The sequence below is a fragment of the Melozone crissalis genome, unplaced genomic scaffold, assembly GCF_028551555.1.
Source record: "Melozone crissalis strain CALT ecotype California unplaced genomic scaffold, PUWL_Pcris_2 ptg000023l_1, whole genome shotgun sequence".
In the NCBI taxonomy this organism is placed as follows: Eukaryota; Metazoa; Chordata; class Aves; order Passeriformes; family Passerellidae; genus Melozone; species Melozone crissalis.
Window position 1 is genome coordinate 36,631,467 of NW_026535801.1, and position 27,702 is coordinate 36,659,168.

At 38.3% G+C, this 27,702-nt stretch overlaps 1 protein-coding gene across 5 annotated transcripts in view; it reads right to left on the reverse strand.

Moving 5' to 3' along the window:
* LRP1B (LDL receptor related protein 1B) overlaps nt 1-27,702 on the reverse strand; it is a 641,000-nt gene that overhangs the window by 252,522 nt on the left and 360,776 nt on the right. For all 5 annotated transcript variants that reach the window (XM_054278342.1, XM_054278341.1, XM_054278340.1 and 2 more), the window contains one exon: nt 16,349-16,511. In XM_054278342.1, coding sequence (XP_054134317.1) covers nt 16,349-16,511 — 163 coding nt within the window. The remainder of the gene's footprint in view (nt 1-16,348; nt 16,512-27,702) is intronic.

The following is a 27,702-nucleotide window of genomic DNA, read 5'->3' on the forward strand; positions in this document are numbered from 1 at the left end:
CACAGAAATGAAGAAAAGCATATTTCAGAGCAGCACATTGTGAGAGATGATTGGAGCTCGCCTGCAGGAAGGACGTCATCACTTTGCTGTTGCTATTTTTGATTGTTTTCCTGCTATTCTGGAAAGCAAAACTCTACATTAAAATACCAACATTTCATCTGCAGCATCACCTGCTGCCTTCATCTGCTAATGCTGATGCCTTCAAGGTGGTAGAGCTCATTGGTTGTTGGGCAATAAAATACCCCAAAACATTCAGCAGTGATGATCTCACAGAAGGCCAAAGCACCATCTGGCAGAGGCCAGAAAGTGCCACAGGGCACAGGAGGCACCCAGGGCCCTGCGTGGGGAGAGCTGCACTGGCAGCAGGCACAGAGCACTCACTGCTCATCAGCCCTTGTTTAAATTCTTGGTGAGATCCTGTTGGTTTTTGCAGGCAAGAGGCAAAGTTCAGTTTTCAAGAATGTGCACTTGCAGTGAGAGAAAGATGCACAGGCTCTGTGAGGTTCTCCCACAAATACTCCAATCAAAAGATTAATATTACAGTTTACTAATAGGTGTAGCACAGTTTCCCAAGAGCATTGAAAACATGTACAATAAAGCTAAAGACTGACATTGTCCCACTTGCACAAGGCTTCTTTTTTAAATATTGAAATTTCTTTATAGTCTTTCTTTACATCTGCAACCAGAATAAAAGAAAATTTATTCTACTTTCTTTTTTCTTTCATGTCCCCTAATTTCCCCCCTTTTCTTCAAGTCTCTTTATCCATCTATTTTTCACACTACTACTTAGCTCCTAAACTAGATATTTATCCTCACCTCCCTGTTTCAGAGCACTGCCCCTTGACTGGAAGCCACAAAGGCTGAACAGTCTCAGATGTCCCCATTTGGAAATAAAAGGTTTAATTCACACCCTGTAACTGGTCCATGATGTTAATTACAATTACATATTCACTGCAGAACTTTATGGCTTGTGTGGACAGATGAGTAGAGACTTGATTAACAAGCTATGGAATAAATGGATTTATTTCTGAGGCTGATGTTTCTGAAACTGGGGGTTTAGTAAAGTAATATTTCCTGTTATTAAGTGGCAAGAGGGAAGCAGATCATACACAGCCATATCTCTAAGGAGTACATGAGATGAAAGACATGAATATCCTCATGCAGCCCTGTGGTCTGTGAGTATTTACAGTAATAAATCTCTTGTCAGAAAGCTTTTGCATTCCATCTCTCAGCATCTGTACTTCTGCTACAACAATCTTGTCCTGTATGTGTTTTTTTTGTTTTTTTCTTCCCTTTTTACAGAAGGGTCAGAAACCAGCTTACACCTTCTTGGGCAGAGAGGCAGCTGCTGCCAACTTCAGCCTCCTGTAAGTCGTGCAGCACTGAGGTGATGGCAGACAGGAGTTCACACTCCCACTCTGGCAGCTGTGTCCCTGAGTACCTCCCAGGGTCACCTTAAAAAATGGAAGTGGAAACTCAGTAGAAATCCTTTTCTGAAGTTCTGCTGGGCATCAGAAAGCTATCTTTTAGAATAATGAACAATGTGCCACAGAATAAAGAACACGTCTTGCTTTGAACAGCACCAAAAAGTGAGGGATGGCAAGGAATGTGGGGAAGGGAATTGGACATCCCACTGTTCCAGCTGAAATAGGATGCAGGCGAGTAGGATGTATAGGAAAAGCTGTCTATAGTGAGATTCCAACAGAACCATCCCAATGGCTTCCCCTCTGCAAAATCCCCTGTGCAAAATCCCCTGTCACCATGATATTTTCTGAAAAATCCCTTCGCCAGGATTTCTTCTCCTGGGAAGCTGAGAATCCTCAGAGAAAAATGAAAACAATAATTATCTGATTTGCTTCTCCTGTGTTTTGCTGGTTTGAAACGGGATTTGGACATTGTTTACCAACTGGTCATATTTTGACTGGTTTCATGTGACTTGTTTTTATTTAATGACCAATCACAGCCAGCTGTGTCAAGGCTCTAGAGAGAGTCACGAGTTTTTCATTAGTTTCTTGTTAAACCTTCTGTATGTATCTTTTCTCTATTCTTTAACACAGTTTTAGTATAGTATAGTAATATATAATATAATATAATATAATATAATATAATATAATATAATAATAAATTAGCCTTCTAAGAACATGGAGTCAGATTCATCATTTCCTCCCTTCATCGGGGAACCCCAAAAATACCACAATCCCCCTTTTTTAATCTCTCTTTATAATGATTAGTGACTCATCTCAGATACAAGACAAGGAGAACCTGGATCTGCAAGAGCACTTCAGGAAAGGATCTAAAAGGTGAGGCAGGGGCAGCTGGAAAGGCACAGAAAGAACAGGAGCAGAAAAACATGTAGCAAGAAGAGGAAAATCCAAATCATTAAATCCCTTTTACCAAGGTAATACCCAACCAGAATCTAGACCCACATGAGTTTATCACAGTGCCAAGGAAAAAACTCCAGATAAATAGCAAGCATTATACTCAAGTGTTTACAGCAGGAAACAAACAAACTTTCCTACTTCCATCAGCTTTCCAGGGAAATGGAGACCAAACAGAGACTATATAGAGTGCAGCAACTAAAAAATTAGAAGTTTGGATGAAGAAGGTTAGTAGTGGGGAATATATAAAAAACTATATATTTTTAATATACATATAAAGTTACAAGAAGCGAGTTTTCTAAGTCTAGGTTAAAAGAAGTATCTGCTAGTTTTTCTAAATAGCTAAAAAATCACTGCAAGAAGAGGCAAATAAACTGTTCTCTATGCCAGCTCACAGGATAATTAGAGACAATAATCTTAAATTGACAGAGGCAGAGATGTATAGTTCATGCAATCTCCTCTCTGAATGTTATGGATTATGAAATTTAGACAAAACCTGCTTGTAGAATGTCGCAGGCTCATTTATTCTGCCTTCCAAGAATGTGATAAAATAAGCAACCTCTCAACCTCTTTCACTAATCTCTACTCCTTTTCCACACAAAGTGGACAAGTAGGGCAGGTTTCGATCTATGTAACTTATCTCCAGGCTGTGAGATAAGTAAGAACAAAACAAAAATAAAAATGCACATTAAAATGTTACAAGTGCAAATCCAAATATTCAAATGCTAGCAAGCATTACAATTCCTGTGTTGCCTTAAATTCTCCCATTATATGAGCTATCAGAACTCTCTGATTACATCCACTGGTTATTATTTCGCAACACCCTCCTCATGCTCTGAGGAGTGACTGCTGCTCCCTTACATAAGTGCACTGAGATGCATTTTGTTCAGCTCCTGTTCAGAATGCAAAGCTGCTCATTTCCAAACAGGCACTTACCAGTGTTCACACCTCTGTTTCCCGCTGCTTCCCAGACATTAATGAATTCTTCTTCACAAAATCCTCCCAAGCTTAAATGAAGTGAACCTCACACAGAATTTAAACCACAATTTCAAGCCTACCCAGTAATTATGACTGCTCAGCTTAAGCTTGATGCTGCTGAGCCTGATTCTGACTGCGACATTGAGACTGTTATTTTCAAAAACCTCATCCCCAATCACAGCCAAAACTTCTGCCTGAGGACACAGGTGGCTCATCAAGTATTATTTTTACATATATGTATAATTATATTAAAAACACATATGCAGTAGTGCCTTGTAGAACATCAGGCTAAAATAATTCACCCACAAAACACAGGAATCCTCTCCTAAAGTCTCAGAAATCATGCACAGGAACAACATGTATTATGTAAGCAGCCTCACTTCAGCAGTCTCAGCTGTTCCCTGAATTGGGTAAGACCTATGGGCATTCAAACCTTTCAAAATAAAGCTGCCAGCATATTGAAAGTTTAAGCACGCGTGCAAATTCCAATATTAAGATTTCACTTTTGAAAATGTTAGAATAGACATCGAGTTTTCTGAAGTGACAGCTGCATACACCAAAGTATTGTGATCTGCTAAAGTATTGCTGCTTTCAGGAAACTCTACGTGACAAGAACAGAACAGTAATTTAACAAAGAGATTCATGCATAAAAACAAACAAACAAATAAATCCTTGAACTTTCAGAAGATGCAATGTTTTCACATCAGTAAACCATGTCAGACACTCAGGAATCCAAACAAGAGCTTGGCTTGGTGTAGTCAACCGAGTTCTGTTCCAATTTAAATATTTTGGTTAGAGGTCTGATTTTGTGTTGAAGGCAGTGTAATCCCTGTTGGGAATGCAGTTTGCTTTTTCTCCTCTCCTTCTGCTCAGCCCCAGGAGCTGTGCCAGCAGAAAGTACAGTGCATTTCTGTTCTGCTGGAGGAGAACAGCCAAGAGGTGGTGCTGTGCAAGCCCTGGCTCTGGAGAAGCCTGTCAGCAAAACCCTGTGTTTGTAAAACTCACAAAGCTCTCAGAATGCAAGCAGTGCTTTCTCAGCGTGCAAAAAAGGCAGTGAGGTTCAAACATCCTCCTATTAGTAGGATATTTTAATTTAATATCTGTTGAATAAAGATCCCTGAGTATTTTGGTTTGGGGTTTGTCGATTTGCTGTCAAATCCTAATGAATAAAAATGATCTAAACAAAACTGAAGCAGAGTCAATGAGATTATTTTTTAACTCGATGGCCTTTTCCTAGATTTCCCTGTGCTAAAGGTTTGCCTCCTCAGTGAGCTAATTACCCATTGATTCAAAGTAAACAAGTTTTTCAAGTGCCAGCCTGGACACTGCCCAAACTCCTAAATTCTGCTCCTTGGAAACACCAAGACTGAGGCCAACTGCAAATTTGGACCAAGTTTTTTGTGTGCACATGAACGTGTTTGTGTGTGAAAATGAACCAAATAACCCAAGCTAACTGATAATGAGCAAACTTCAAAAGGTTTGGAAGTTTCTAGCACAGAACATTTTCATTTCAGAACCAAGACAGAGCGAGTGCTCCCACATTTTGAGGAGTTTTGCTGGAGTTTTCAGGATGGTGAAGCAGAAATTGATTCTCCTTCCACTGTAGGCTGACGCAGTTGTGTTTCAATAGATAACTTTGGACAGTTTATTTAACAGCTCTGTGGCTGATCAAACACAGCAAAGTATGGAAACCCAGGGCACCAGAAATATTTCTGTCTGCTCTGGGTGCCCTGACCCCCAGGGCAGCACTGATTTTGACCCTCACTCATGGAGAAAGTTTTCCCAGACTTCAAGATAGACTGGAATTCACAAAAGTGTGAAATAGATTATAGACAGTAGTGTTGGTGTATCACTTGGTGAGAAATTGAGGTTTTTGGGATTTTTAGTATTTTGTGGATGGAAGCAAGATGGAGGACAAAGGGTGTTGTCCTGGGTTTCTTCTTCATGCTGCTTCTTCTTCCTTCTCTCCATGGGTTTGGGTGGCATTTTGTAATTGGGCAGAAAATTCCCCATCGCAGCTCTTTGGGATCAGTTATTGGGTTAAAAGGGAAAATAATCCAGGTATCAGTTCTTAATAGTTTAGCCTTAAAAGACCTTGTAAGAAGAGATTGTTGGCCATTTTGTGCCTTCTAATGAAAAGCTGCAGAACTGACAGCAGTGAGACTGTTTTACTGATAAGAAATAATAAACACCTGAGTCTGAACATGAACTACTGTCTCAAGTGCCTTCAATCCTGACCCAGAAAGCTGCTCCTCATCCCCAGTGACCACAACCTTCTACCCAAGGCAGCAATTTGCCTCCTTAACCACCAGGTGAGAAAGCTGCTCATGCTGCTTTATGAACACAAAACTAAACAATTAAACTTGCAATTTAACCACTCAAATAAAGGCAATTCCTAAAAAGCAGGATAGGAATTTCTGCATGTGTTCCAGGATAAATTTTTGGTATCAAACTCCCTTTAAAACCCAATTCGCAGTTTCATTTGCAGTAAATCCTCTATAAGAAGAAAACAAAACTTCCTAGAATTTATGTTTTGACCCATTTTCCTTACAGTCTCTCAAGTTCCTCCAAGTGGAGAAACAAAACAAAGGGTTATTTTGGTAATGATTCAGCCATACTTTTAAATAGCAGCGCGGAAACGTTAGTAAATAGAATTATTGACATTTATTCCTCTAGCACACCATTCTTTGACATTATAAGCTTACAGACCTGCACAGACATACATCCTGATGTGAAATTCAAGGCTGAACCTTGAATCTCTTCCAGACAGACAGTCCCAAGTGTCCTAATGACAGAAGGGCTTCTACATCAGTTAAATGCTAAGGTTGCCTCAGACTTGAGTTTTTTCCTCTATTTACCAATATCTGCTAATTAAAATTATTTTTCCTGTTATTTTTTTATAAGAATTAAAATCTACCTAGCAATTCTTCCAGTCTTTTATAGGAATAGTATGGATTTTCTCTTATAGAATAGGTTACCCCAGTTCCTGCAAGTTTTCCACAGGCCATGAGCTTTTTATATTTTTTTATTTCCTATTAATATCTCCAGATTTCCTCCAGCTTTTCTCTATTTTCCACCCAAAGGGGTCATGTTGCAGCTGAGCTCAGCAAGGCATATTCACCCTACTGAGCATAGAAACAAGGCCACCGACATGCAAGAAACCTCAGGAAAAAAAATAAAATTGGAAAATCAATATATATTTTAAAAATAGCCATCCATGTAATCATCCCTGAGAAAACAGCAGCTCCATCAGGATGATATCATCACACTGCTGATGAATTAGCTGAATTGACTGAATTCATCATTTCTGTTACTCTGGGTGGTTCTGGTTAATCCAGAGCAAGAGTAATGGACTCAATGATCCTTTTGGGTCCCTTCCAACTCAGAATATTCTATGATTTAGTGGTTTTATGCTTCAAACATGGCATCTACACAGGCAGTTATTTATCTTGTGGGAAGAAAGGAAAGAATGGCATGGCAAGAACTTTTTAGAAAATTCATCGTTTCTACAACTTTGCACTACTGCAAAGCTAAGACTCAGTTAAAAACCACAAGAAATGTGTGGGCTGCAACAGGAGAACAGATTTGGAAAACTTTATAACACAATAATACACTATCTGTGTTAAACGTGAGATTTTTTTCCTGTTTTGATTTTCTTCATTTTAGAGGAAAAAATATCTATCACTATCTATCTATGGAAACTTTTAGGTCTAGGCTAATGCAAGTACATCTGAAAAAAAAAAAAAGGGTCCTTAGCAACTATATTTTCAATTCTGTTCTTGCTCTAATTCATATCAGAGCTGCCTTCAACATAAATGACCTTACAGAAGCTGGTTAGATAATACGACAATCAGGTAATAAAATAAAAAAATAAAAAAAATGAAATGAGAATTCAAATGGACACGAACATTATGTCCATGCATTATGGAGCCTTACACTCCCATTTATATTCTCATTCAGAAACAAAGTGGCCTCAATTGCCTCCAGCTTAATTGCTTTCAACTTGAAGAAAATCACTGCTAAGGTTGCTTAAACCATGTAGCTTTTGACTGGACATCTTAGTTATGACAAAAAACAAAAACAAAAAAAATAAAACAAAAAAAAAAAACAAAAAAACCCAAACAAACAAACAAAAAAAAAACCAAAAACCCCACAAAAAAACCCACCAAAAAAAAAAAAACCCACCAAACTTCAAGACTTCTATTCCAGGGAAAATGACATGTCCATTTCTGGGTCTCCTTAAAAAAAAAAAAAAAAAAAAAAAATCTAATTCATAGGTCTATGGTAATTTTAGTAAAAGAAAAGCATTTTGAGCAGAAGCTTAATTAGAAGCTTAATTAGTGAAGGGCTGAGGGGTGTGAGGAGAGGCAGCAGAGTGAGGGCTCCAATCCACAGGGAGGTGTGAAGCTGGGTGGGAGGATGTGTTGGATCAGCTGTGGGCGCCCCCAGGCAGTGCAAATGCAGCTCAGAGTTTTATTTGTGCTGCTCATGTGCCCAGCCTGGTTTGCTGAGCCACTTCTGATGTTCAGGGCCCAAAAGCAGAGGGCAGAGCTGGTTTGGGCAATGAAAATATTGTGATTTGGCAGCTCAGCTCTCCAGCCCCTGAGAGAGGCACCACACTGACTTTGTGCTCTTCTGCACCGAACTTGGGATAAATGAAGGAAACTTTTACTGACTTACAAGCTATTTTTTTGGGTTTTTTTTTTTAAATTTTTCTTTTTACGAACCACAGCTATCTTGTAATTCCACAAATGTTTTTGTATTGCATTCCCACTGATTTCTTTTCATACTTGCTGACACTACTCAAATGTTGTTCCTCTTAGCAGCAAGATATGAAATCCATTACTGGGCACATGCTGCATAAGAAAAAAGGCTCACTTCAGTTCATGCTTCACCAGTATTACTCTAGTTAGCTTTTCATTCTCCAGGCAGTATTGTTATAACACCAAGTCTCAGAACATCAGTTCTGAACTATTCTAATAACATTGCCAATGTTCACTTTGCCAGCTCTTTCACAAAGGATTATTATCAAAAAATACATCCTTTGTCACTGCTATCAGTACTTTTTATTTATTCTCTGAATGCAGCTTGGATTGCGCACCAAATACAGCCCACCATCAGGGTATATAAGAAGAGGGGATATTAATTATGCTCATCCATCTTTATTTTCAGCAATGTTTGATTAATGAAAAGGTATGCACAATAGCAAACACTCATCATTACTTGAGAACATGCATGTACCAAACCTGTTCAAGCCTATTCTGTTTTATTGTTTTGATTATAATTGTCACTTCAATCCAGACCAATAACCTGACATTGTGAATGAGTTTCTTTTTAATGCAGTTAGGTCACATGCTTGGTATTTTATTTCCTATAGTTTTGTCAGCAACTCTGAGTCCTTTTCCACTGAATTAGCTGACTTTTTCATACAAGCTCATGTCTTTGCATGTTCATAAATCAAATTTTATTTATTTTTTAGTTTGCTGCTACAAAGAACCATAATTTCTCCTATATTCTGTTTGCACATGAATACAGAATTGTTGTATCACCTTATTTTGGGAAGGAGATCAGTTCTTCACTAATTAAGCTTCTGCTCAAAATGCTCTTCTTTTCTTGGAATTAACCTAGATCTATGAATTAGAACTTGGGGTTTTTTTGAGTTTCTTTGTAAAGGAGACTCAGAAATGGACATGTTATTCTGCTCTTCCACTCACGCACTGCTCTAATTCATATCAGAACCTCTCTTCAACATAAACATGTCTTCAGCATGTGACAATATCTCTTCTTTTTCTTGCCAAGAGCAGCAGCCACAAGGTTTCCCAGTGAGCAGACCTGTGCTGCTGCACTGGAATTGAAGTTTCAAGGGAGAAAAGGTCCAGGGGGAAATGCAAAGGTGAAAGAGTTTTTTGTCTCACTTCAGTTACAACAATTAAAATTAAAAGATGGAATAGCACGGAAATGGAAGCAGTTGTGTAAAACCTGAGATCAGACAAAAACCCTTTTTTTCATAATTTTCTAGCAAGCATTTGAGTGTTAAAGGGATAAAAAAAAGAAGTGGAAATAATTTTAAGAAGTGTGGGTTTGGGGTTTTTTTGGTCTGATTAAGTATCCTTTCTTCTCTCATCTTATTTTGGCTCCTCTATTACACCTTCTCCAACTGTTCACAGCCTGAAAGAAGTTGTGGAGGGGGAGGATGAGCAACAGAATATGAATTCTTAATGAAAACTTTCATATTATGATTAGTTATTACAAAATTCTTAGTGTTTTTTGGTTAGAGGGTTTTTTTGTTTGTTTTGTTGGGGTTTTTTAATAATTTTTTAAAGATTCCTTTTCAGGCCATTTTTAAAAGTTTTTTGATGTGAGTGAATCTTATATGTATCTTACAGCTCTTTGAAAACCTTTGTGACAAGAAAAGGAGCTGAGCTCTTTTAGTAATGGCATGTTATTAAACCACTAATGATTTGGCTGTTTAAAAGTGAGCTGTAATGATTATAAATATCCTCTTTGATCAGAAGAAAATGGTGACTAATCTGATAGGGAAAAAAAACCCCCAAAGTTTTAAGACTCAGAGTCTTTCCTGAGCCCAATGGCTGCTATAAAAGCTCAAAGGCAAGAGAGTAAAAAGAGAATAAAACAGGCAGCAGACAATAAGTGCAAATGTTTTATTTTTACCCTGAACTACTCTCATGTCTAAATAACAATGAAGGAAAAAAATGTATGTCTGACCTCCCTTCCTTTTTGAATTTCTATTCTTCCTCCCTGCAAATTTTGCAGCTCCTCACTGATACCTCCAGGCAAATATGAGCTGGATGCAAACTCAGTTCATTTTGCCTAATATAAATTGCATTTATGGTTTTATTTTTTTTTTTTTTTTTGGAAACACATAGGTACAGAAAGAGAAGAAAACCAAAATGACTGTCAATAAATTTGTTTCACAAAGGCCTCTCTCCACCCCTCACCAGCTGGTTTGCTCTTTACTGGCTGTTGTGGATTTATAAATGCAGGATTTCAGGGCTGGCCTTGGGTTCTGTCCCATCAAACATTCCATCAGAGACCTCACCCATCTTCTGTCCAAAATCCCACCAAGTGGGACAGCTCTGGCTGGCTTACACATCTACCCAAGATGGCAAACAGGTTGAGCTGTCAGCTCAAAACTCTTTCTATCTATACCTTCAATCTCTTTGCCTCACTAAAGTCTGTTTTCCATCCTCTGGGATGGCTTTTCCAGACCCCAGGCACCATCTCCTGAGTATGGCTCTCTAATAAGGAAAACTTTTCATTCAATGATTTGCAAATGTTTCCATTTCCTTTGATTTCTACTGAAAAGTGCTTGGTGGACCTTGCATTGCATTTTGATCTGACCAAGAAAAGCAAACATCCCACAAGGATGGTCACACACAGCTTGAGAAAAAACATTTGCAACAGCATCTGAACACCCTGATCACAACAGGGTCATGACCAACCCCCAGTTTCCTCCTCTTACCTCTACCAGATTTCAGAGTTCAAAAGTAAATCTTTAAAAAACTTTAAAAGGCAGAATTAAATATTTTTTTATTGTTCTTCTTCCAAATCCGACAAAAATGGCATTTTAAAGCTGCGGTTCAACTCTGTTCTTATACAGAAGGCTGAATTTCAAAATATCTTCTTAACCCCCTTGCTTCCTGCTGTCTTCTGAAATTTTAGATTGAGGCAAATTTCCCTATTGTGTTTTACACAATGACATTGTGTATTTTTAATTATCATTATTATTTTCATACTGTGGCTTTGATTTCAGCTGCAGAAGAAATCTGTGCTTAGCATCTTCAGAATCAGTGAGAAAGTTCACAGAATATTATTTTTATATTTTTCCTTGGAATAAATTTCTGAGATGATGAAGTAGACAACTTCAGCTGTTAATTCTTCACTTGTTTCCCTTGTTCCCCTTTGTTAATCCCAGAGGTATCAATTGATTGCTAATACAGACTTAAAATGCAACAGAGTATTTGGGGGTTTTTTTGCTGTTGTGCATTTGTTTTTTCCTGACTCACTAACATCACCAAGAAATGGTACATAACACCATAACACATTAATAACTGTTGTTATTATTCAATCATCATAACACAATCTCTTTTGGAATGCATTCACAAATGCTATGTGGAAGAAATAAGTGGAGCCTGTGGGTTTTTTTGTGTTTCTACACCACAGCAGAAAGAAAAGCCGATTAAAAGATTTATTCAAATATTTACATGACACACACTGTTGCAGTATTAAAATGTGAGCTTGCTCCTTTTACAAATCTCTTTAGAAGTCTTTTCTCCCCTTTGTTCCTAATACAACTCTTAAATGGCAGTCACAAGTCTGAATGACTCCCGCAATGACTCAATTGTTCATCCCCTCTGGTTCTTCTCTTCCTTCTCCTCCTCTTCTCCCCCTCAATCCAGAATCTCTTTTAGTGATGTCCAGTGTGCCCTGGCAGCCCAGAAACCCACCCTTGTCCTGCCTGGTCACAGGCAGAGGGGACAGGTCAAGGTGAGACCCCACCTGCAGAGCTGCCTCCAGCCCTGGCATCGTCAGCACAGGAAGGACCTGGAGCTGCTGGAGCAACTCCTGGAGGCCACAGAGATCTCCCAGGGCTGGAGCCAGGCTGGGAGGGCTGGGGGTGCTCAGAGGGGAAATGGGAAAGCTCTGGGGAGAGCTCAGAGCACCTTCCAGAGCCTAAAGGGGCTCCAGGAGAGCTGGAGAGGGACTGGGGATAAGGGATGGAGGGACAGGACACAGGGAATGGCTTCACACTGAAGGAGGGCAGGGTCAGATGGGATATGGCGAAGAGATTTGTTCCTCTGAGGAGGTGAGGCTCTGGCACAGGTGCCCAGAGAAGCTGTGGCTGCCCCATCCCTGGAAGTGTCCAAGGCCAGCTTGGACAGGGCTTGGAGCAACCTGGGATAGCAAAGGTGTCCCTGCCATGACAGAGGGTAGAATAGGCTGAGTTTTAAGGTCCTTTCCAACCCAAACTGTTCTGGAATTCTGTGATTCTATGGAGGTTCATGTAGGAGGTGTCTAAACCATTTCCTTACTCCTCACTCTGCTCCACACATCCTTCTAAGCTCCAGCCTTGCTCTGCACGTCCTCTTTGCAATGCCACCCTGTGTAACCTCCAATCACACATCTCCTTATGCCTGAGCAGTTTTGTCAGTGGATGCTACATCAATACCCTCCACATTTCAAACCTCACCTCCTTGAACTTCATCTTTTTCCATAAGCCTGGGAAATTAAGTAGAAAGTTGTGGCCGGCATCCCAAAAAAGCATCGCGGCCATTGGTACAAGCTGCACATTTCTGGAACCAGGAGTAGCCCCAAGGCTGCAGCCTTATCTGCTCTTCCTGTCCTTTCCCAGCATTCCCAAAGAAATCAGAAAATGGGAATTAAGAAAAATTAAAAACACCCTGGTATTTATATTATTCCATATATTATTCCATATATATCAGATGTCTGATATACATGGAATAATATATATCTGATACATATGTCTGATATATAATATATATCTGACATAATAATAATATATGTCTGATATATATGGAATAACACTTCAGGACTGAAGTGCTGGGAGGGAACTGCAGCACATCCCCCTGCTCCAAGGCATTTTTGCTCTGTAAAATGATGCAGCACATTCTCCATGGCCATTGTGGTGCAGTGCAAGGCAACAATTTGCCTTGAACACTGGAGGCAATTAAGTAGACATATTTACAGAATAAATATGAGGATATACACAGTTAGCATCCCACAATATTAATTCCTAATGTTCCTGAATGCTTTCAAATATCACATGGCTTGAACAACAGGCATTGCATGCTTCTGATTAAATACAAAGAGATGCAGAGCCATATAAAAATAAAATGCTCTGTGTAGAGCCATTTAGCTGGTTGTGGCAGAGCTGGGAGAGAACCTAAATCTGATCTGTCCTCTTGTGAGTTTTAAATGTGTTACCTTCCCCATCATCAACGTCTGGTGATCAGAGTCTCATGAATATTCCAATGGAATACTGGCTGGAACACTCTGAAAAACCATTCCCCATGGGTACAGCAGACCTGAACTGAGGATCTCAGCTAAACCCATTCTAACCCAGCTTGTATTTGTTTCATGTTGACAGTCAGCAGCACCATCATCAATTTTACACCAATTTCATGGACCAGCAGAAGTAATTGCTTCTGTTCCTTGACCACTGAAGAAAAGAAGTCCTGTATTAAAATTTATCAAAGCTATCAACTGCAGACATATGGAGCCAAACATCTTAGTTCAAAGACATTTGATAGATAATGTATTATTGTAAAACAATTTATTCTCCCTCTCTGTTACCAATTGCCACTTTATTTTGTACTCTCCTTGTCCCAGCTTTTCCTTCAGTCCATGTTTCACTGCTGTGTCTGGGCTCTGAAGTGCTCCCAGGGATCACTGGATGCACATTCCCTGCCCCTGGAAATGCTCTCCTTACCACAGGTCTGATACTTACACTGTGCCACCCTTAATTGATAATTAGTTAATGAAAGAGATGAGTACCAGCCCTGCAAAACCCCTAACCGGGTAAGTTACCAGCTCACTGGGGGAAGCAGGTATTTTTCTGGTGGTTGTGCATTAGATCTAGTGTGGAATAACCAAAACATCAAACACAGTTCAGAATGATAAAGTGCTGAAATCCTGCCAAAGTAACGTGCTTGGAAGAGAAACATAACAAACGTGGCTCTTCAAGAGCTGTTTGAATAGCAAAATCTTTTTTTCCCCTCAATTTCAAATTCAGTTTTATGAGAATAAAACTTTTATGAAAAATTCTTTTACTCCCTGTGTGAAAGAGGCTCAGTAGCTCAAGTTCCATTGTAAGCTCACAGGAGAATATATCAAACCATCACCACTAAACATCACACAGAACTTGCAGGCACACAGATGTAAAATAAACCAAAAAAACCACACTCAGGAAAGATATTCCTGAGTGCAGTGAGGGGAACCATTTGGAATGAGCAAATTTTCCACCATGCCTTGGCTGTTTCATAAATAAAAGCAGAATTTCTGGTTCATGAAATAACTGAACTCCTAACACACAGATGTGAACGTGCAAGAATAGCAGGGCTTGACCCTGTGCTACTACAGGAAGTTTACCACAGACATAAAGGCTTGGGATCACACTCAGAATATTTTAGAATTGGAAATGGTCCCCTCTGAGTGAGCAGCAACTCATTCAGAGCTCAACTTGCACTATAGGTTTTAATATGGATGCTTTTGTGATTTTTAAAATAAAATAAACCCACTAAGTTATCAAGAGATCAGTACCACCCTAAAACTGTGACACCAAAATAAGTCACAACTATGATCAGCATGAAAGGGTTAAAAGAAAAAAAGGACAGAAAACAAGACAAAAGAAAGGATCAGGAGATGTTTTTTTAAATAGCCTGAATGCTTTTTCATTATATGTTTACATTCTGTATCAAAACCCAGCCAAAAACTAACATAATTGATATATAAATTGGGGGTTAGCAGTTAAAATGTATGTTAGGTATCAAGTTAACAACATACATCAGACAATAATAAAAAATGCCAGAAAAACAGTAATGAAATAACTGCTGAACTACAAAACATGAACTCTGATAAAATTTTACACAGTGTTTTCACCACAAAATAAATGGAAATTACGTAATGAGAATAAGAAACAGTGTAAAATATCACTGCGACCTTTCCTGCAGGCCAGCCCTTCCCTCTCCCCAGAGCAGCCACTCTTCACCTGGCCCTGAGCAGCAATGGTTTGTAGCCAGTGATAACAATTGAAATCTCTCATTTTTCTGTCCCTCCTCACAAAAGCAAAGGCTTGGGCACAATTCCTACATCCCTGACAGTTAAGATTAGCTAATGACAAGCTTTGGATTCATCCAGTAAATCCAGAAAAGAATACACAAGTAAAGGCATAGAAAAAAGGCTGCTGTCAGCAAATTTGAAAGCTTCAAGTTCTTTCAGATCAGAACTTGCAGAAAATCAATTTCTACATGAATTTTTATTTTTCTTTTTAAACCACTCTGCAGTCAGATCAAGTCAGGCTTACCATCTGCTGCAGAGAGAAATACAGCTCTACTCAAGATCACATTATCAAACTTCTTTGTAAAGTTTACATGCAAGCTGTTCCCGTCAGAATTGAAGTCATTGTGATAATGCTTCTTAATATTCGTTCAGGCTTTAAATAAAGACTGACAAAAGTCCACATATGGATGAAAAGCTGTTCTACTGTAAATATTTTTGTATTTGTTGAGAAGGGGCTTATGGCAGTTTAGGACATATTCCATCAGGGATTTTGGTCTGAACTACTTACTGACTAATGAAACCAAGGTAAAATCCTTGCTCAAAACCATTACCAAAATTTAGTTATAAATTAATTTGATCCTATTTCTACTCCTATTTAGTAATGCTTTTACATCATTATTGCTTAAAAACTTGTCCCAGCTGATGGATGTTATAAATTGGAGGATATTTAATACTCTGTATTTTAAGCAATTTAATTCCCAACTGGCACTGAATGTAGTTATCTGTGGAACAGAAAATGGTAATTTTACCATTAGAGCTGACCCTCTAAAGAATAGTAAAATTCTTCCACTTTTTTTTTTTTTTGTGTAAATAAGCTCAGTACGCTCATTTCCAATATTCCTGTAAATGAGGGGATAGATCAAAAAAATCCTTCAGAAACTCCTTTCCCACATCCTTTAGTTAGAGGCACAACTTACAGAAAAACAAACACAAAAGCAAATGTTGTGACAAGCAGGGATTAAATTGCTTTCTCAGTTTTGATTCCATTTTGAGAATTCACAAGGCACATGCTGCAATAATTATTGCAATTAACACAGGTAACTATTTGCTCTAAGTTCATTACACATTATTGCTTTAGTATAGCAACTATGCAATAACTCAGTACAGCAAAGGAAAAATAGTTATTAAAACACTCGTGTGAAATGAATCTTAGTGCAAAGAAAGAGCCTTACCCTGCTGTTGGATCAAGAGCTATGGCCTTGGGGTTGCTCAGGTCCAGCTCGATGAGGGTCACACACACTGAGCCGTTCTGGCTGCACACAAAGATCCTGTCGCTGACTTGGTCCACAAAGTAAAAATTCCCCGTGATCCAGTCCATTGCTATTTGCTGCACATCTGCCAAAAAGAAAAAGGAAAAAAGAAAAAAAAAAAAAAGAGCTCAGGAGTGCAGTTCCAATCCAAATAAGTGACTGCTGGCTGCTCTGCCAGCAGATGCTCCTCTCACTTAAAGAGCTCCAGCTGCTTTACATCTATTACAGAGCTTCTAACAAGGAATCCAATCCTCAATACACAAATAGGGGTTGGGGAGAATTTTTTCCCTTTTAAGTACAGACATCTGATTGCAACTACAGTGGTTTGAAAGATTCACATTTGTTTTGTTAATATCTGTTAAATATTTCTAAGTCTGTCATTGTGATTTTTTAATGGTCTCCTCAGAAGCAGCAGCACTGAGTGATGGTGCACCTGTGACACAGCTGGAGCACTGGTGGTACCAGGCTGCTGGGGAAGGCAGCTCTGAAGCCACTCAGATTCTGGATTTGGTGTTCCAGGACGTCTGCCAGAACCTGGGGATGGTAAACTTTAAACTTCACATTTGTAAAGTTTAAAGGAGTTTCTTGGTTATATTTAAAGAGGACTAAAAGCAGACCAGAAATACTTAACAGAAATAAATAAAATGTGATGTGCATGTCTAAAACCACCTTATCTCTTCACTCATTTTCATTTTAAAACATTTTTCCTGTAGTTCTGGGGTATCTGGATGCTGCCAGATTGCTAATAGTTGCCACAAGAAGTTGCATTGAAGTAAATTTTCTGTGATAATCTAGAGACATTCATTGACAAGCAAATTTTCCTTCTCAGGACTCTGTGGCAGCTCCACAGCACCCCAACACAGCTGCTCACTCCGTTCTTTTCCTTGTGGGATCCTGGAACCACCCTCTGTAGATGCCTTATAAATCCTCCATTTTTCTTATAAAACATTTGACCTGCCCATACACCATCTTAGTCTTACAGTAAGCAAAAGTACAGAGAAGTGCAAAGAATATAACTTTATGAATTTTATGTAACTAAGATTTCTTTTCTTTCTCTTCTTATTGACAGCATTGCAGTGGTACCACTCTGTAGGACAGAATTAGTTATTCTTTAGTAACAAATACTGCAATTAATAGAAAAATATATGCTGTTAAATGTTTACAATAATCAATATCAATGATTTTTGATTTGAAAAATTTAAATATGTTTATTATACTACGGTGCTTTCAAAATAGTGCTAACATAAGCTGAGATTCTGTCATGATAAAAGAAGCCAGATTGATAAAATATCGTTACACAGAGAAACTGTTGTTGTTTGTTTTTTTTTTAACTTCTAGTCTTCTGTATGTTTATAATTCTTCAGATGGGGATTTTTGGGTTTGCTTTGCCCAATCCAAAAAAAAAAAAAAAGTTGCTTCCATCACATCCATGCTGCACTGGAGAAAAGTAAGTAAACTTGATTGAACAAAAATTGAATTCATTGAGTTTTTGATGATAACTCAGGGCTTATGAGCCTTGTACTTAAAACAGACATGGAAGCTCATTTATTGTCCTTCAAAGTGCAGGTAACTTAAATAAGATTTACTCAGTGAAATACCAGGAACACCAACTGTATCCCACCTCAGCCACCCCATTACACAGTTCACTGCTGTCTTCTGTCTCTCCCATTCCTGCCCTTCCACTGCTCATTTCCCTTTTAATTCAAAGGGAATATTGTGCCTGATAGGTCCCATTACCAAGATCTGCTGAGCCAGAATAAAGAAATGCTCCATTTAGCCCAATATCCAAACTCCAGAGAAGGCCAATGTCAGATGCACTGTGAGATATGTGAACAGTAATATATTTCAGACAATAGGAAGAAAAAACTTTTTTTTCTCCTCCCTTTTTCCTAGCAAAATATAGGCCATGCTTTTAAAAATGCCACAAGAAAACTCTGTAAATCAGTAATAGTTAAAGCATTTTAAATGTGCCTGCTTACCATTTTCTAAAGTTGGATTTGTGGAATGAAAAAAAATATGGTTTACTGATTCAGGGAGACTTTTGAAAATTACAGATAAGTTCCTGTGTAACAGAAGCATTTCAGAAAATATCTTTTAAATGGGACAAAAGGTACGAAAGGGATCCAGTTTCAAACATTTGTAGAAATAAAACTAGTAATTAAATTCCTGCAATGAGAGCTCTAGAAGATTGCTGTAGATGAAAAGTGGATGAAAAGGAACAAGGTTAAGTAGCAGCCTGTTGGACGAGGGTGTGTTTTTTCTTATTGTGTGAATGTACCTATTTTGAGATAAAAGTGATACATATGTGAAAGGCACATCACACGCAGGTTATTTGATTTGTTAACGTAACAGTACTTGGAGTTATAAAATGTTTGCTCTGTTCTCTCCTTCGGTTTTTGGTAACATATCACAAGAAATTGCACCAAACAACTTGTTGTTTGCTTTATTTATGGAAACCAAGAATAATTTGTACAAGGTCATATTAGGGATAACCATTTGCATTAGGTAGTTAAAACTGAGCTAAGCATTCCATGAAAAGTGAGAGATCCAGAAGCAATACCACACCATAAACCTTGTGTCAAACAGCATTGGTAGCTGTGAACACTTATTTATCCAAATTCCCTGCCCAGCAGGATTCGGGAAGGGCATGGAGCTCCCACCAGCACAGGCTATTGGAGAGGTTTAGGCTCATTCCAACTGCATTCCTTGTAAAGCTGTTCTTTCCAGAGCATGCAATGGTTCATCACTTTTATCAGAGTTTCCAGAACCAGCAACACATTAATTCACAGTAATTTTCTTCAGAAGAACAGACTGCCAGAGAGATGTCCTTAATCAAGAGTTTAAATAAACTGAAAGAGTTAAAAGTTTAGCTAGATTTATTTAGGAGGGGATAGAAACAGTTAAGAGTATAGCAAGAAGAAATAATAAGGGATAGTTAATCCTTAGTAGATGGAATGGTTAAGGCTATGATATAAATAATGTACTTGTCTTTACTGTGTTTAAAGAAGCAGGATGGGATATGGATCTAATTGTGAAAAAGAAGAGGACCTGGGCCCTGAAACTTGAGCTACAGCCAAGGGGTCCAAAGACTGCCAACAACACAAAAATAAAGGTCACTTTGAGCTCAGAAGAGCACTCATCCATTTCAGAACCCACCTACCCATTTGAAGTGAAAGAAACTGCAAAAGTGTGAAAGAACTTTGGACTCATTTAAATACATTTTAATACTAAACAGGGATAGGTGGGGTTAGGTGATGAATATGTATTAGGTGTTTTGGGAATTATATGAATATGTGAGACATTTTTAGATAAATAGAGCCTGTGATTCTTTGCATGTGCCTTTGGAAATTGTCCTGCTTGTGCCCAGTGCTGTAATAAACACTACTTTTCAACTTTAATTAGTTGAAGAGTCATCTGTCCATGCTTCAGTCCTGCTATGCAGAGAACACTTCCCTCCAAACCAGCCCATCACTGTCCTTAGCAATTCCTGTGGGCACTGAGCACATTTGGCATTTGGGTGTTGGAGGCACCATGGATCTGCTCTGGGGTTTGTCTCTGTTCCTGTGCTGGACACATCCACCTTCCTACCAGAGAAGTTTGTAACGCATTGTCCAGGTCCATTCCCCCACCAAATTAAATTCTACATGAGAAATCCCCTCAGCTGGCAGAGAATGGGCTGTGTGAATGCCATTTTATCCCCATGGCTTGGCAGCAGCTCTGCATGAAGCTGCTGTGAATGTTTCCCCATCCATCACACGGGTTGCACCCACTGCAAACCACTGAGGAAAGGCTCTGGTTGAACTGGGGACTTTTAAAATACATATATAACTTTTTGTACTCAAGAAGTTCCTGAATTCATTTCATGCCTATTTCTGGGTTCATATTTAAACCCCACTATGTGCAGATGTCTGGTCCACTCACATCTTTAAAGTAATTAATCTTTTTTTCTTTCATTTGCATGCTTTCAGAAGTCTCTAAAAAGAAATGTTTTCCCTTGAAAACACACATATTTATTCTGAGCAATCTTCTATATAGTTCTGAGAGCTTTTCCTATATTAATAACAGTTTCCTTGGAGCATTTCTGCCAAATGTGATCATCTTTCCTTTATTACTTTCTAAAAACTAGGATTTCCTCTTAGGGACTTCATAAAGAATAGTTAAGACAGCATATAGGTTAAATTCTGCTCTACTTAATGACATTATGTAGACTGTGGGCACAGCAAAAGTGTGTCTGGAAGTGAACTTTTCCTATGTCTTTTAAACACTCAGACATTATTAGACCTTTAGAGAAAATAATAATTTCATATAAGGGTGGCTAAATCTTCAAAGGGTTCTAGAGATATATGTCTTATGGCCAATCCATAGTTTATGGAAATCAGAGAAAAATAGAATGGCTCTCTTCTTTTACTTTGATTTTCCAACATATATCTTGTATGAATTATTACATTTATTTCCATTTCAAATCAAGACGTCAGATTTTCAGCAGAAGAGAGGCAAAAGCAGTGACATATTCTTGTATTCTGTTACTGCCTTAATCAAGGATTCTGCCTATGCACTATCTATTAAAATCTGTGTTAGATTAGCAGATTTCCTTTTTCCCAGATGTAGAAACAAAAATTAGCAAACTTTTTCCTGTTAAAAGCTTCAGTATAAGCATTCTTTGGTTTTAATGCAAAAAACTGATCTGAGCAAATTACTCAGTGGAATTCTGGATTTGTTGGACTGTTTTTGAGAAACGTCCGAGTGAAGTGGGGAATGATTTTGGATGAAACGTAATTAAAATTTGAAATACTTCTTGAACTCTCCATATATATCTTGTCAATTATGAAAAAGACAATTTCTCACTATTTTAAGGGAAAGAACTTAGCTCCCACTGCCTTATATAGTTAATTTTTCCTTAGTCTGGACATTACTGCAATGAAAACTTCCTCATATATGCATAAATAAATCAGTATTGAGTTAATATTTAGATTTTACCCATATTAATATATATTTTAAAAATATATATTTGAAAGTGCTTAAAACAATCTTTGTTTTTCACACGGAAATGTTGGGTTGTTTTTTATGTTTTTGTGGGTTTTTGTTTGTTTTTTCCCCTTTGAGTTTGTTTTTGGTTTTGTTTTGTTGGTTTAATTTTTTTTCTTTTCAAAATTTGATCATAAAGGAAGAATTATTTTGATTGTTTTAAATTACTAATTTTTCTTCTATAACCCCTATATCTCCTTTCTGAATGCAATGTCCAAATTGGCATGGCCAGACTTAGTTTAATTTTAGTTTAATTTACCTAATTAGAAAGAAAATAAGAGATAAAATTATATATTTATCAGGGAACAAACCAACTTTATTGCAAAGACAAGCAGAAAGTCACTTGGGAATACTTTTTTGCCTCCACTGAGTAAAAAGCCAAGTTTGGAACAAGACAAGGAGCACCAAGTCTTTTTTTTTTTCTTATTTTCTCCAATAGCCAGTGATGGTGAGAGCAGGTAAGAAGTGTTAAAACACTTAAATGACAAGCTGTGAACCCCTGCAGCATCACTGCCTTTGCAGTGCCACTCTTGACATTAACGCTCCTAATTAGCAGCCCAGACAGCCTTGCACTGACACTGTGCCTTGGGAAAGTGAAGTTGGAATGGATTTTCTCTGTGCCTCTTCTACTACCAAGAATTTGCCATAATTCTGTCTGCAATGCCACTTAAAAAATATGATTTTTATTAAAGATGTCACCATTCAATAAGTCAGACACGCTGGTGTCTCAACTTTTAACAGCCACGTCCGGAGTGATTATTACATAAGCTGAAAAATGAAAAATCAAGTGAAAAATATCCATCCATCTTTTTCAAATTACTCATCCTCAAATATCTGATTCCTCTGAATTAAATCAGCCTTCGAGGATACTCTTTGTGAGAAGCACAATGAAGAACCTAAAATATATCAAATTTAAATAAGCACTTTAAAGCATCTAGACTTCGAGTTCCTCAAAAGAAGAGAAAGCTTTTCTTTGTGGAGTAAAAGCATTTCAATTTCAATCAATTTGGTTACTGACAAAAATATTGTTGGCTTTCTTTCAACCCTGGAGCATAATATACTGCATTAAAAACCTATAAATGTGAACACTGAGACAACAGCATTTTCTCCAAGCTAAAGAATTTTCAAAAATATAAGAATAATCTAAATATTATGAATACTTAATGAAAGCATCCTGATGGCTCAGAAAGACACAAAGTCTCTCAGAGATGTGGTTGATTCAGGTGCTCTGAGATTCAGGCATTTAGCTTTCCAGCAGTGGAGAAAAGAAAAATTCTGGGCATTTGGTGAGGAACTGGAACAGGCTGTGGCTGGAAGGGGTTGTGGTCCATCCTGGAAGTGTCCAGGGCCAGGTTGGATGGGGCTTGGAACAACCTGGGATAGTGGGAGTTGTTCCTCATGGAATGAGATGATCTTAGAGGTCTCCTTCAACCCAAGCCATTCTGTGATTTCACAATTCTACATTGGCTGAGGTGGAATAATGAGCAGGTACTGAGAGAGAAACGTGAAAATGTGGCTTTAATGAACTTCCTTCTTCCACTGGGGATCCAAAAAACCAATACTAACAACAATGATGACAACAACAATCATCAGCAACATCCTCCCCTAACAAATTCCCTTACACAGCACTCAATGGAAATGTGATGATGCCCCAGATGCATTTGTGATTTTCCCAGGAATTTACAGCAAAATACGGCTCTAAATTCTCAAACATTCTTAAGCATATTTCTTCTTTTACTTTTGTTATAGAATGATTCCATCAGGAAATACATTGAGCATCTGGAAAGAGTAAGATGAATGGAATTTCTGTCATTGGACCCTTCATCACAGAGCTGGGTGTGATGCCAACAGGTTAAACGAGCAAGGAGAAAGTGTGAAACAATTAAATAAGGGCCTTGTGAGTGGCCCTATCTTTTAATCCTGACTGTTAAGATTTTTTTACAGAGGATGAATTTGCTGGCATCAATCTCATGTCAGAAACAAGTAAGAATGGCTGAAAACCATAACGTTCCTAATTTCTGCATTGCTGAGTCTCAAACACATTGCCCAGAGATTGCAAACCTGTAATGGGGTCCCAGTGGCCCATGTACACGCTGAACAATAAAGACAGATTTATAGAGGTACATAGCTATAACAGCCTTATTTTTTTTCCTTTTTAGCTGCACATTCAACAGCTTCTTATAAATCTAGCGAGACTGTAAATCAAACCCAGTTATTTACTTCAGAGCAGTTAAGTTCACCCACTGTTAAAATTAAAGCATAATTCAGCTGCAACAGGCACCCCATCAGGCACGTGGCCCTGGAGATTTGCTGTGGGGACGTGTGGCTGCTCCAGGCTGTGACATTCCCTTCCTCCTGCCACCTCCCACCTCCCCAGGACTGCCCCCTGCGAGGGTTATGAACCCCATAAACCATCATCACACAACAATAAAGCCACTTAAAACGTTTTTTTTTCCACAGACAGGCTAAGAAGTGGATGATTGCAATGCAAAGAGATGCCAATGAATATATGGAATTGCTTTCACAATGCAAAGTATTTGATGGAAATGATTTCCAGAGGAAAATTTGAACAGTTTAATAGCAGAGGTAAGCAACAGTGCTTGGAGAAAGGGTTTTTGGGGAATAATTGAGGAGTGAATTATGCCTGAAAACTCTTAAAAAATGGGCTAGGCAACCCAGGAAAGGAAACTCACTCTGCACTTTTTTTGTAGAAGGCAACATTTGTCAGAGAACTCTCATTCACAGGATCCAGATATGCTGCAGGTACTTGCAGGTACCATGCAGGCCACAATTTTTTAGCATAACTTCATCTGCTGCCCACTCTAGTTGCTTTTAGCAATAAATGGTTTAGATAATATGAAATGCAGGACATGCCATGACCCACTGGGGTAAACCATTCCCAAAGGACATTATTGCACTCAGTTTTAATCAGAAGCTAATAGTGACCATAGAGTATTTAATTTTGTTGTGCAGACACTTCACATTGGGCACAAAAGTGTCTTTATCTTCATCTCAAACATATATATTAAGAAAAGGAAAATAACAGTTGCAACAAACAAGCAAACAAAGCACAAAAAAAACCCCACAAAAAACAAACAAACAAAACACCAACCCAACCAAAAAAAAAAAAAAAAAAACAAAAAACAACAAAATACCCAACTTTACTGCTAAAATAAATAGAACTTGCTTTTCATATAATTAAAATCTGCATATGGAGTCCATTTTAAATACAGCTTGAGAATTACAACTTAGACAATCTAAGCATATTCTCAATATTAAAAAATATGACCTGCACAGTTAGTAAACGTAAACCTCATTTCCTCATACAGTATTTTGGAAACAAAACCCTATCATTTATTTTTAGATAAAAAAGCCTCTTTTTTAGGGTTGCTAAGGAAAGAAAAAAAATTTTCTTCTTTAATAAGGACATTGAGGTTTTTTCTTCATCTTTTCCTTTCTCCTTTCCCCCTAGCAGAGGGATCATCACACCATCAGCAGGCTGGCACTCCTGCAAGACTCTGAAACCACTGCTCAGCACCTACAAAATTCATCTGAGAAAAACAAACAAATAAAACCCTTCCTGCCTACCAATGCTGCCAACACACAATAATAAATGTATGCCATGTAAACATTACCTCATCCTCCCTTTGTCCCTCTCTGTCCTTTCCTCTTTTTTTTAACCCATTTATTATATATTTTCAATATAACACTAGTAACCTTTGAGGAGAAGACTGTTATTCATTATATGTGACCTCACCAACAAGACAGACAACTGCCCAGACTTAAAATATTGACATTGTTATTGCACATAAAAATAAATTTTAAAAAAATTCCTTGTGAACTTATTTCCAGTAATATAGGAAATAAAAATAAAACAGGGCTTTTGATTTATACATAATTTATCCATTTTCTAGCAGACATTGGGCCACTGCTTTTTTTGTTGTCGCTTATTTATTTCTCTCATCACCCCAATAGTGCTGTTATTGGTCTACCTGAGCATTATCTTAAACCAGAATGGCACCATAGATCCTATTCAAAGTTTCATAAATCACTCACACAGACAGAAATATGACTCCAACTCAATGTGCTTATATGTCAGAAGCTGACCTTTGCTTTAGAAGGTTTCCAGCCTCAAAACTGCCCACCCCAGGAAGATGTGAGCCCATAATCCCACCTGAAGCTCCAGGTACCTTGTGCCAACCTCTCCCACCTTGTGCATCCCCCAGCATTTCAGGTTTTAAACCTCGCAGTGTTTGTTATTCTCTGTTATTCATAGAATGACCAGGTTGGAAGAGATCCTCATCATCCAGTCCAATCCATAGCTCAACAACTCAACACCCAGTGCCACATCCAGGCTTTTCTTAAACACATCCAGGGATGGGGACTCCACCACCTCCCTGGGCAGTCATCCCAGAACTTTATCACTCTTTCCATAAAAAACTTTCCTAATATCCAATTTCTATTTCCCTTGACATATTCCACATTTAGAGGGGAAAAGAAAAAACACAGCATATTGCCTTTCTTCCTAAATCACTGCTCCTTTCATGTAAACAGTAAAAACCAATTGTCCCAACCCGTGCAGAGGAGAGACACAAATCTGCACTGCACCCTCCTCCAGGTCCCCTTGGATTCCTCCTGGCAATAATTTTTACCCATGAAAGTTTTGCCTACCCTGATGTGAGCTCAGTTTTTAATAGTTGAGTGAAGCATGTTTCTAAAACTGACAATTTGCATGTAACAAATGCTCTATTTGGGAATAGAATTTGGGAACATTTGGGATCTCTCTGTGCTGAGGGACCCCAAAGGCAGCACAGGCCATGGTGTGACACTGAGTGGAACAGGGGCTCCACTGTTTAAAACAAATCTGAATTCTGCAACCAGTTCTACAGACTCAATAACAAAACAATATCACCTCTGATGAGTCTTAAGAGGAAAGTACATATTTTCAGTATTTGCACAGGGAAAATCTTTTATAACACATTATACTTATCTCCTTATATATCAATAGAAAAACTTCCCAAAATTAAAAAGTGTGATAATGCATTTAAATAAAAGAGAAATAAATGACATTCAAGACAAGGCCAAAATTACCAAAAAGATCAGGATGCCCCAAACTGTCAATTGTGGCACAGATCCCCACACACTCCTCAGTCAGCTCATTATTTTTGCTTACACAGTGTGGCAGAAATGTTATGGAATTACACATGCACAGAGAACCCAAACTTTGTCCCCAGCTCAGAACTGTCACAGGGAATGCCTGGCCCAGCACACAGAGGGGCAGCTGCTGGGTGACATGCTGATAACACTCAGGACACCAATTTTGTGCAAGCAAACTGACCCTTTGCATATTCTGTCCTTATAATTTCACTGCTTACAAGGGCCCCAACATTTTTTTTTTCCAGAACAAAGAAAATCAGATTTTGCCTTTAGCAAAAGGGATCTACTTCAGAGAGAAAATTTGTTGCATGCAATTTGTCAGTTTTAGAAACGTGCTTCACTCAACTATAAAAAACGTGTAAGAAAAACAAAGATTTTATCATATTGAACTCAACTGACAAACAGTGAAAAGGAAAAACTTTGTTGTTACATTTTATTCATTCCGTGATGCTGACACGATCCATAGTATTTTCAGCATTTCAAGTTCTACTCCAGAGCTGAAGTCACAAGAAAGCTCTAAATCAAATTTCCTTCATTCTAAGTAGAAATCCACGATTTTAGGTAGTGAGAACAACAAAAATATTTCCATGATCTGGAGATATTATTTGTTGAGCCAGCCATTGCTTATGCCAGTCAAAGGAGTTAAAAACTGAAGAAAGCAATCCTATATTAAATCCCCACAATCAGATGGAGGTTTTAATTTGTCATGTCCATCACAATCTAAATAATAATCACAACTTTGCAAAATATGCAATTCATCTTTTTGTAAAGGCTCCTGATAAAGTGATAAGGAAAGAACAAATCCTTTATTTATTCTGACACACACACACAAACCTTTTGGTGTCTCTGCCACAGATTCCAGTCCAGCACAGAAACACCCAGGCTGCTGTGAGTACAGAAAGCAGATTAGGCTGGAGCTTGAGATGCTGTAGCAGCTGGTTTTAATTTCATCACATGTGTAGCTTCTCTTTCAGATTTGCTTCCAATAATGCAGTTATTCATTGTTACCCCTTTCTGGAAGGCAGAAGGCCTTTCTGCTCTCTATTTACCCTTTTCCCTGCAGCAGAACAAAGCATCAGATCAAAACCTGAGTT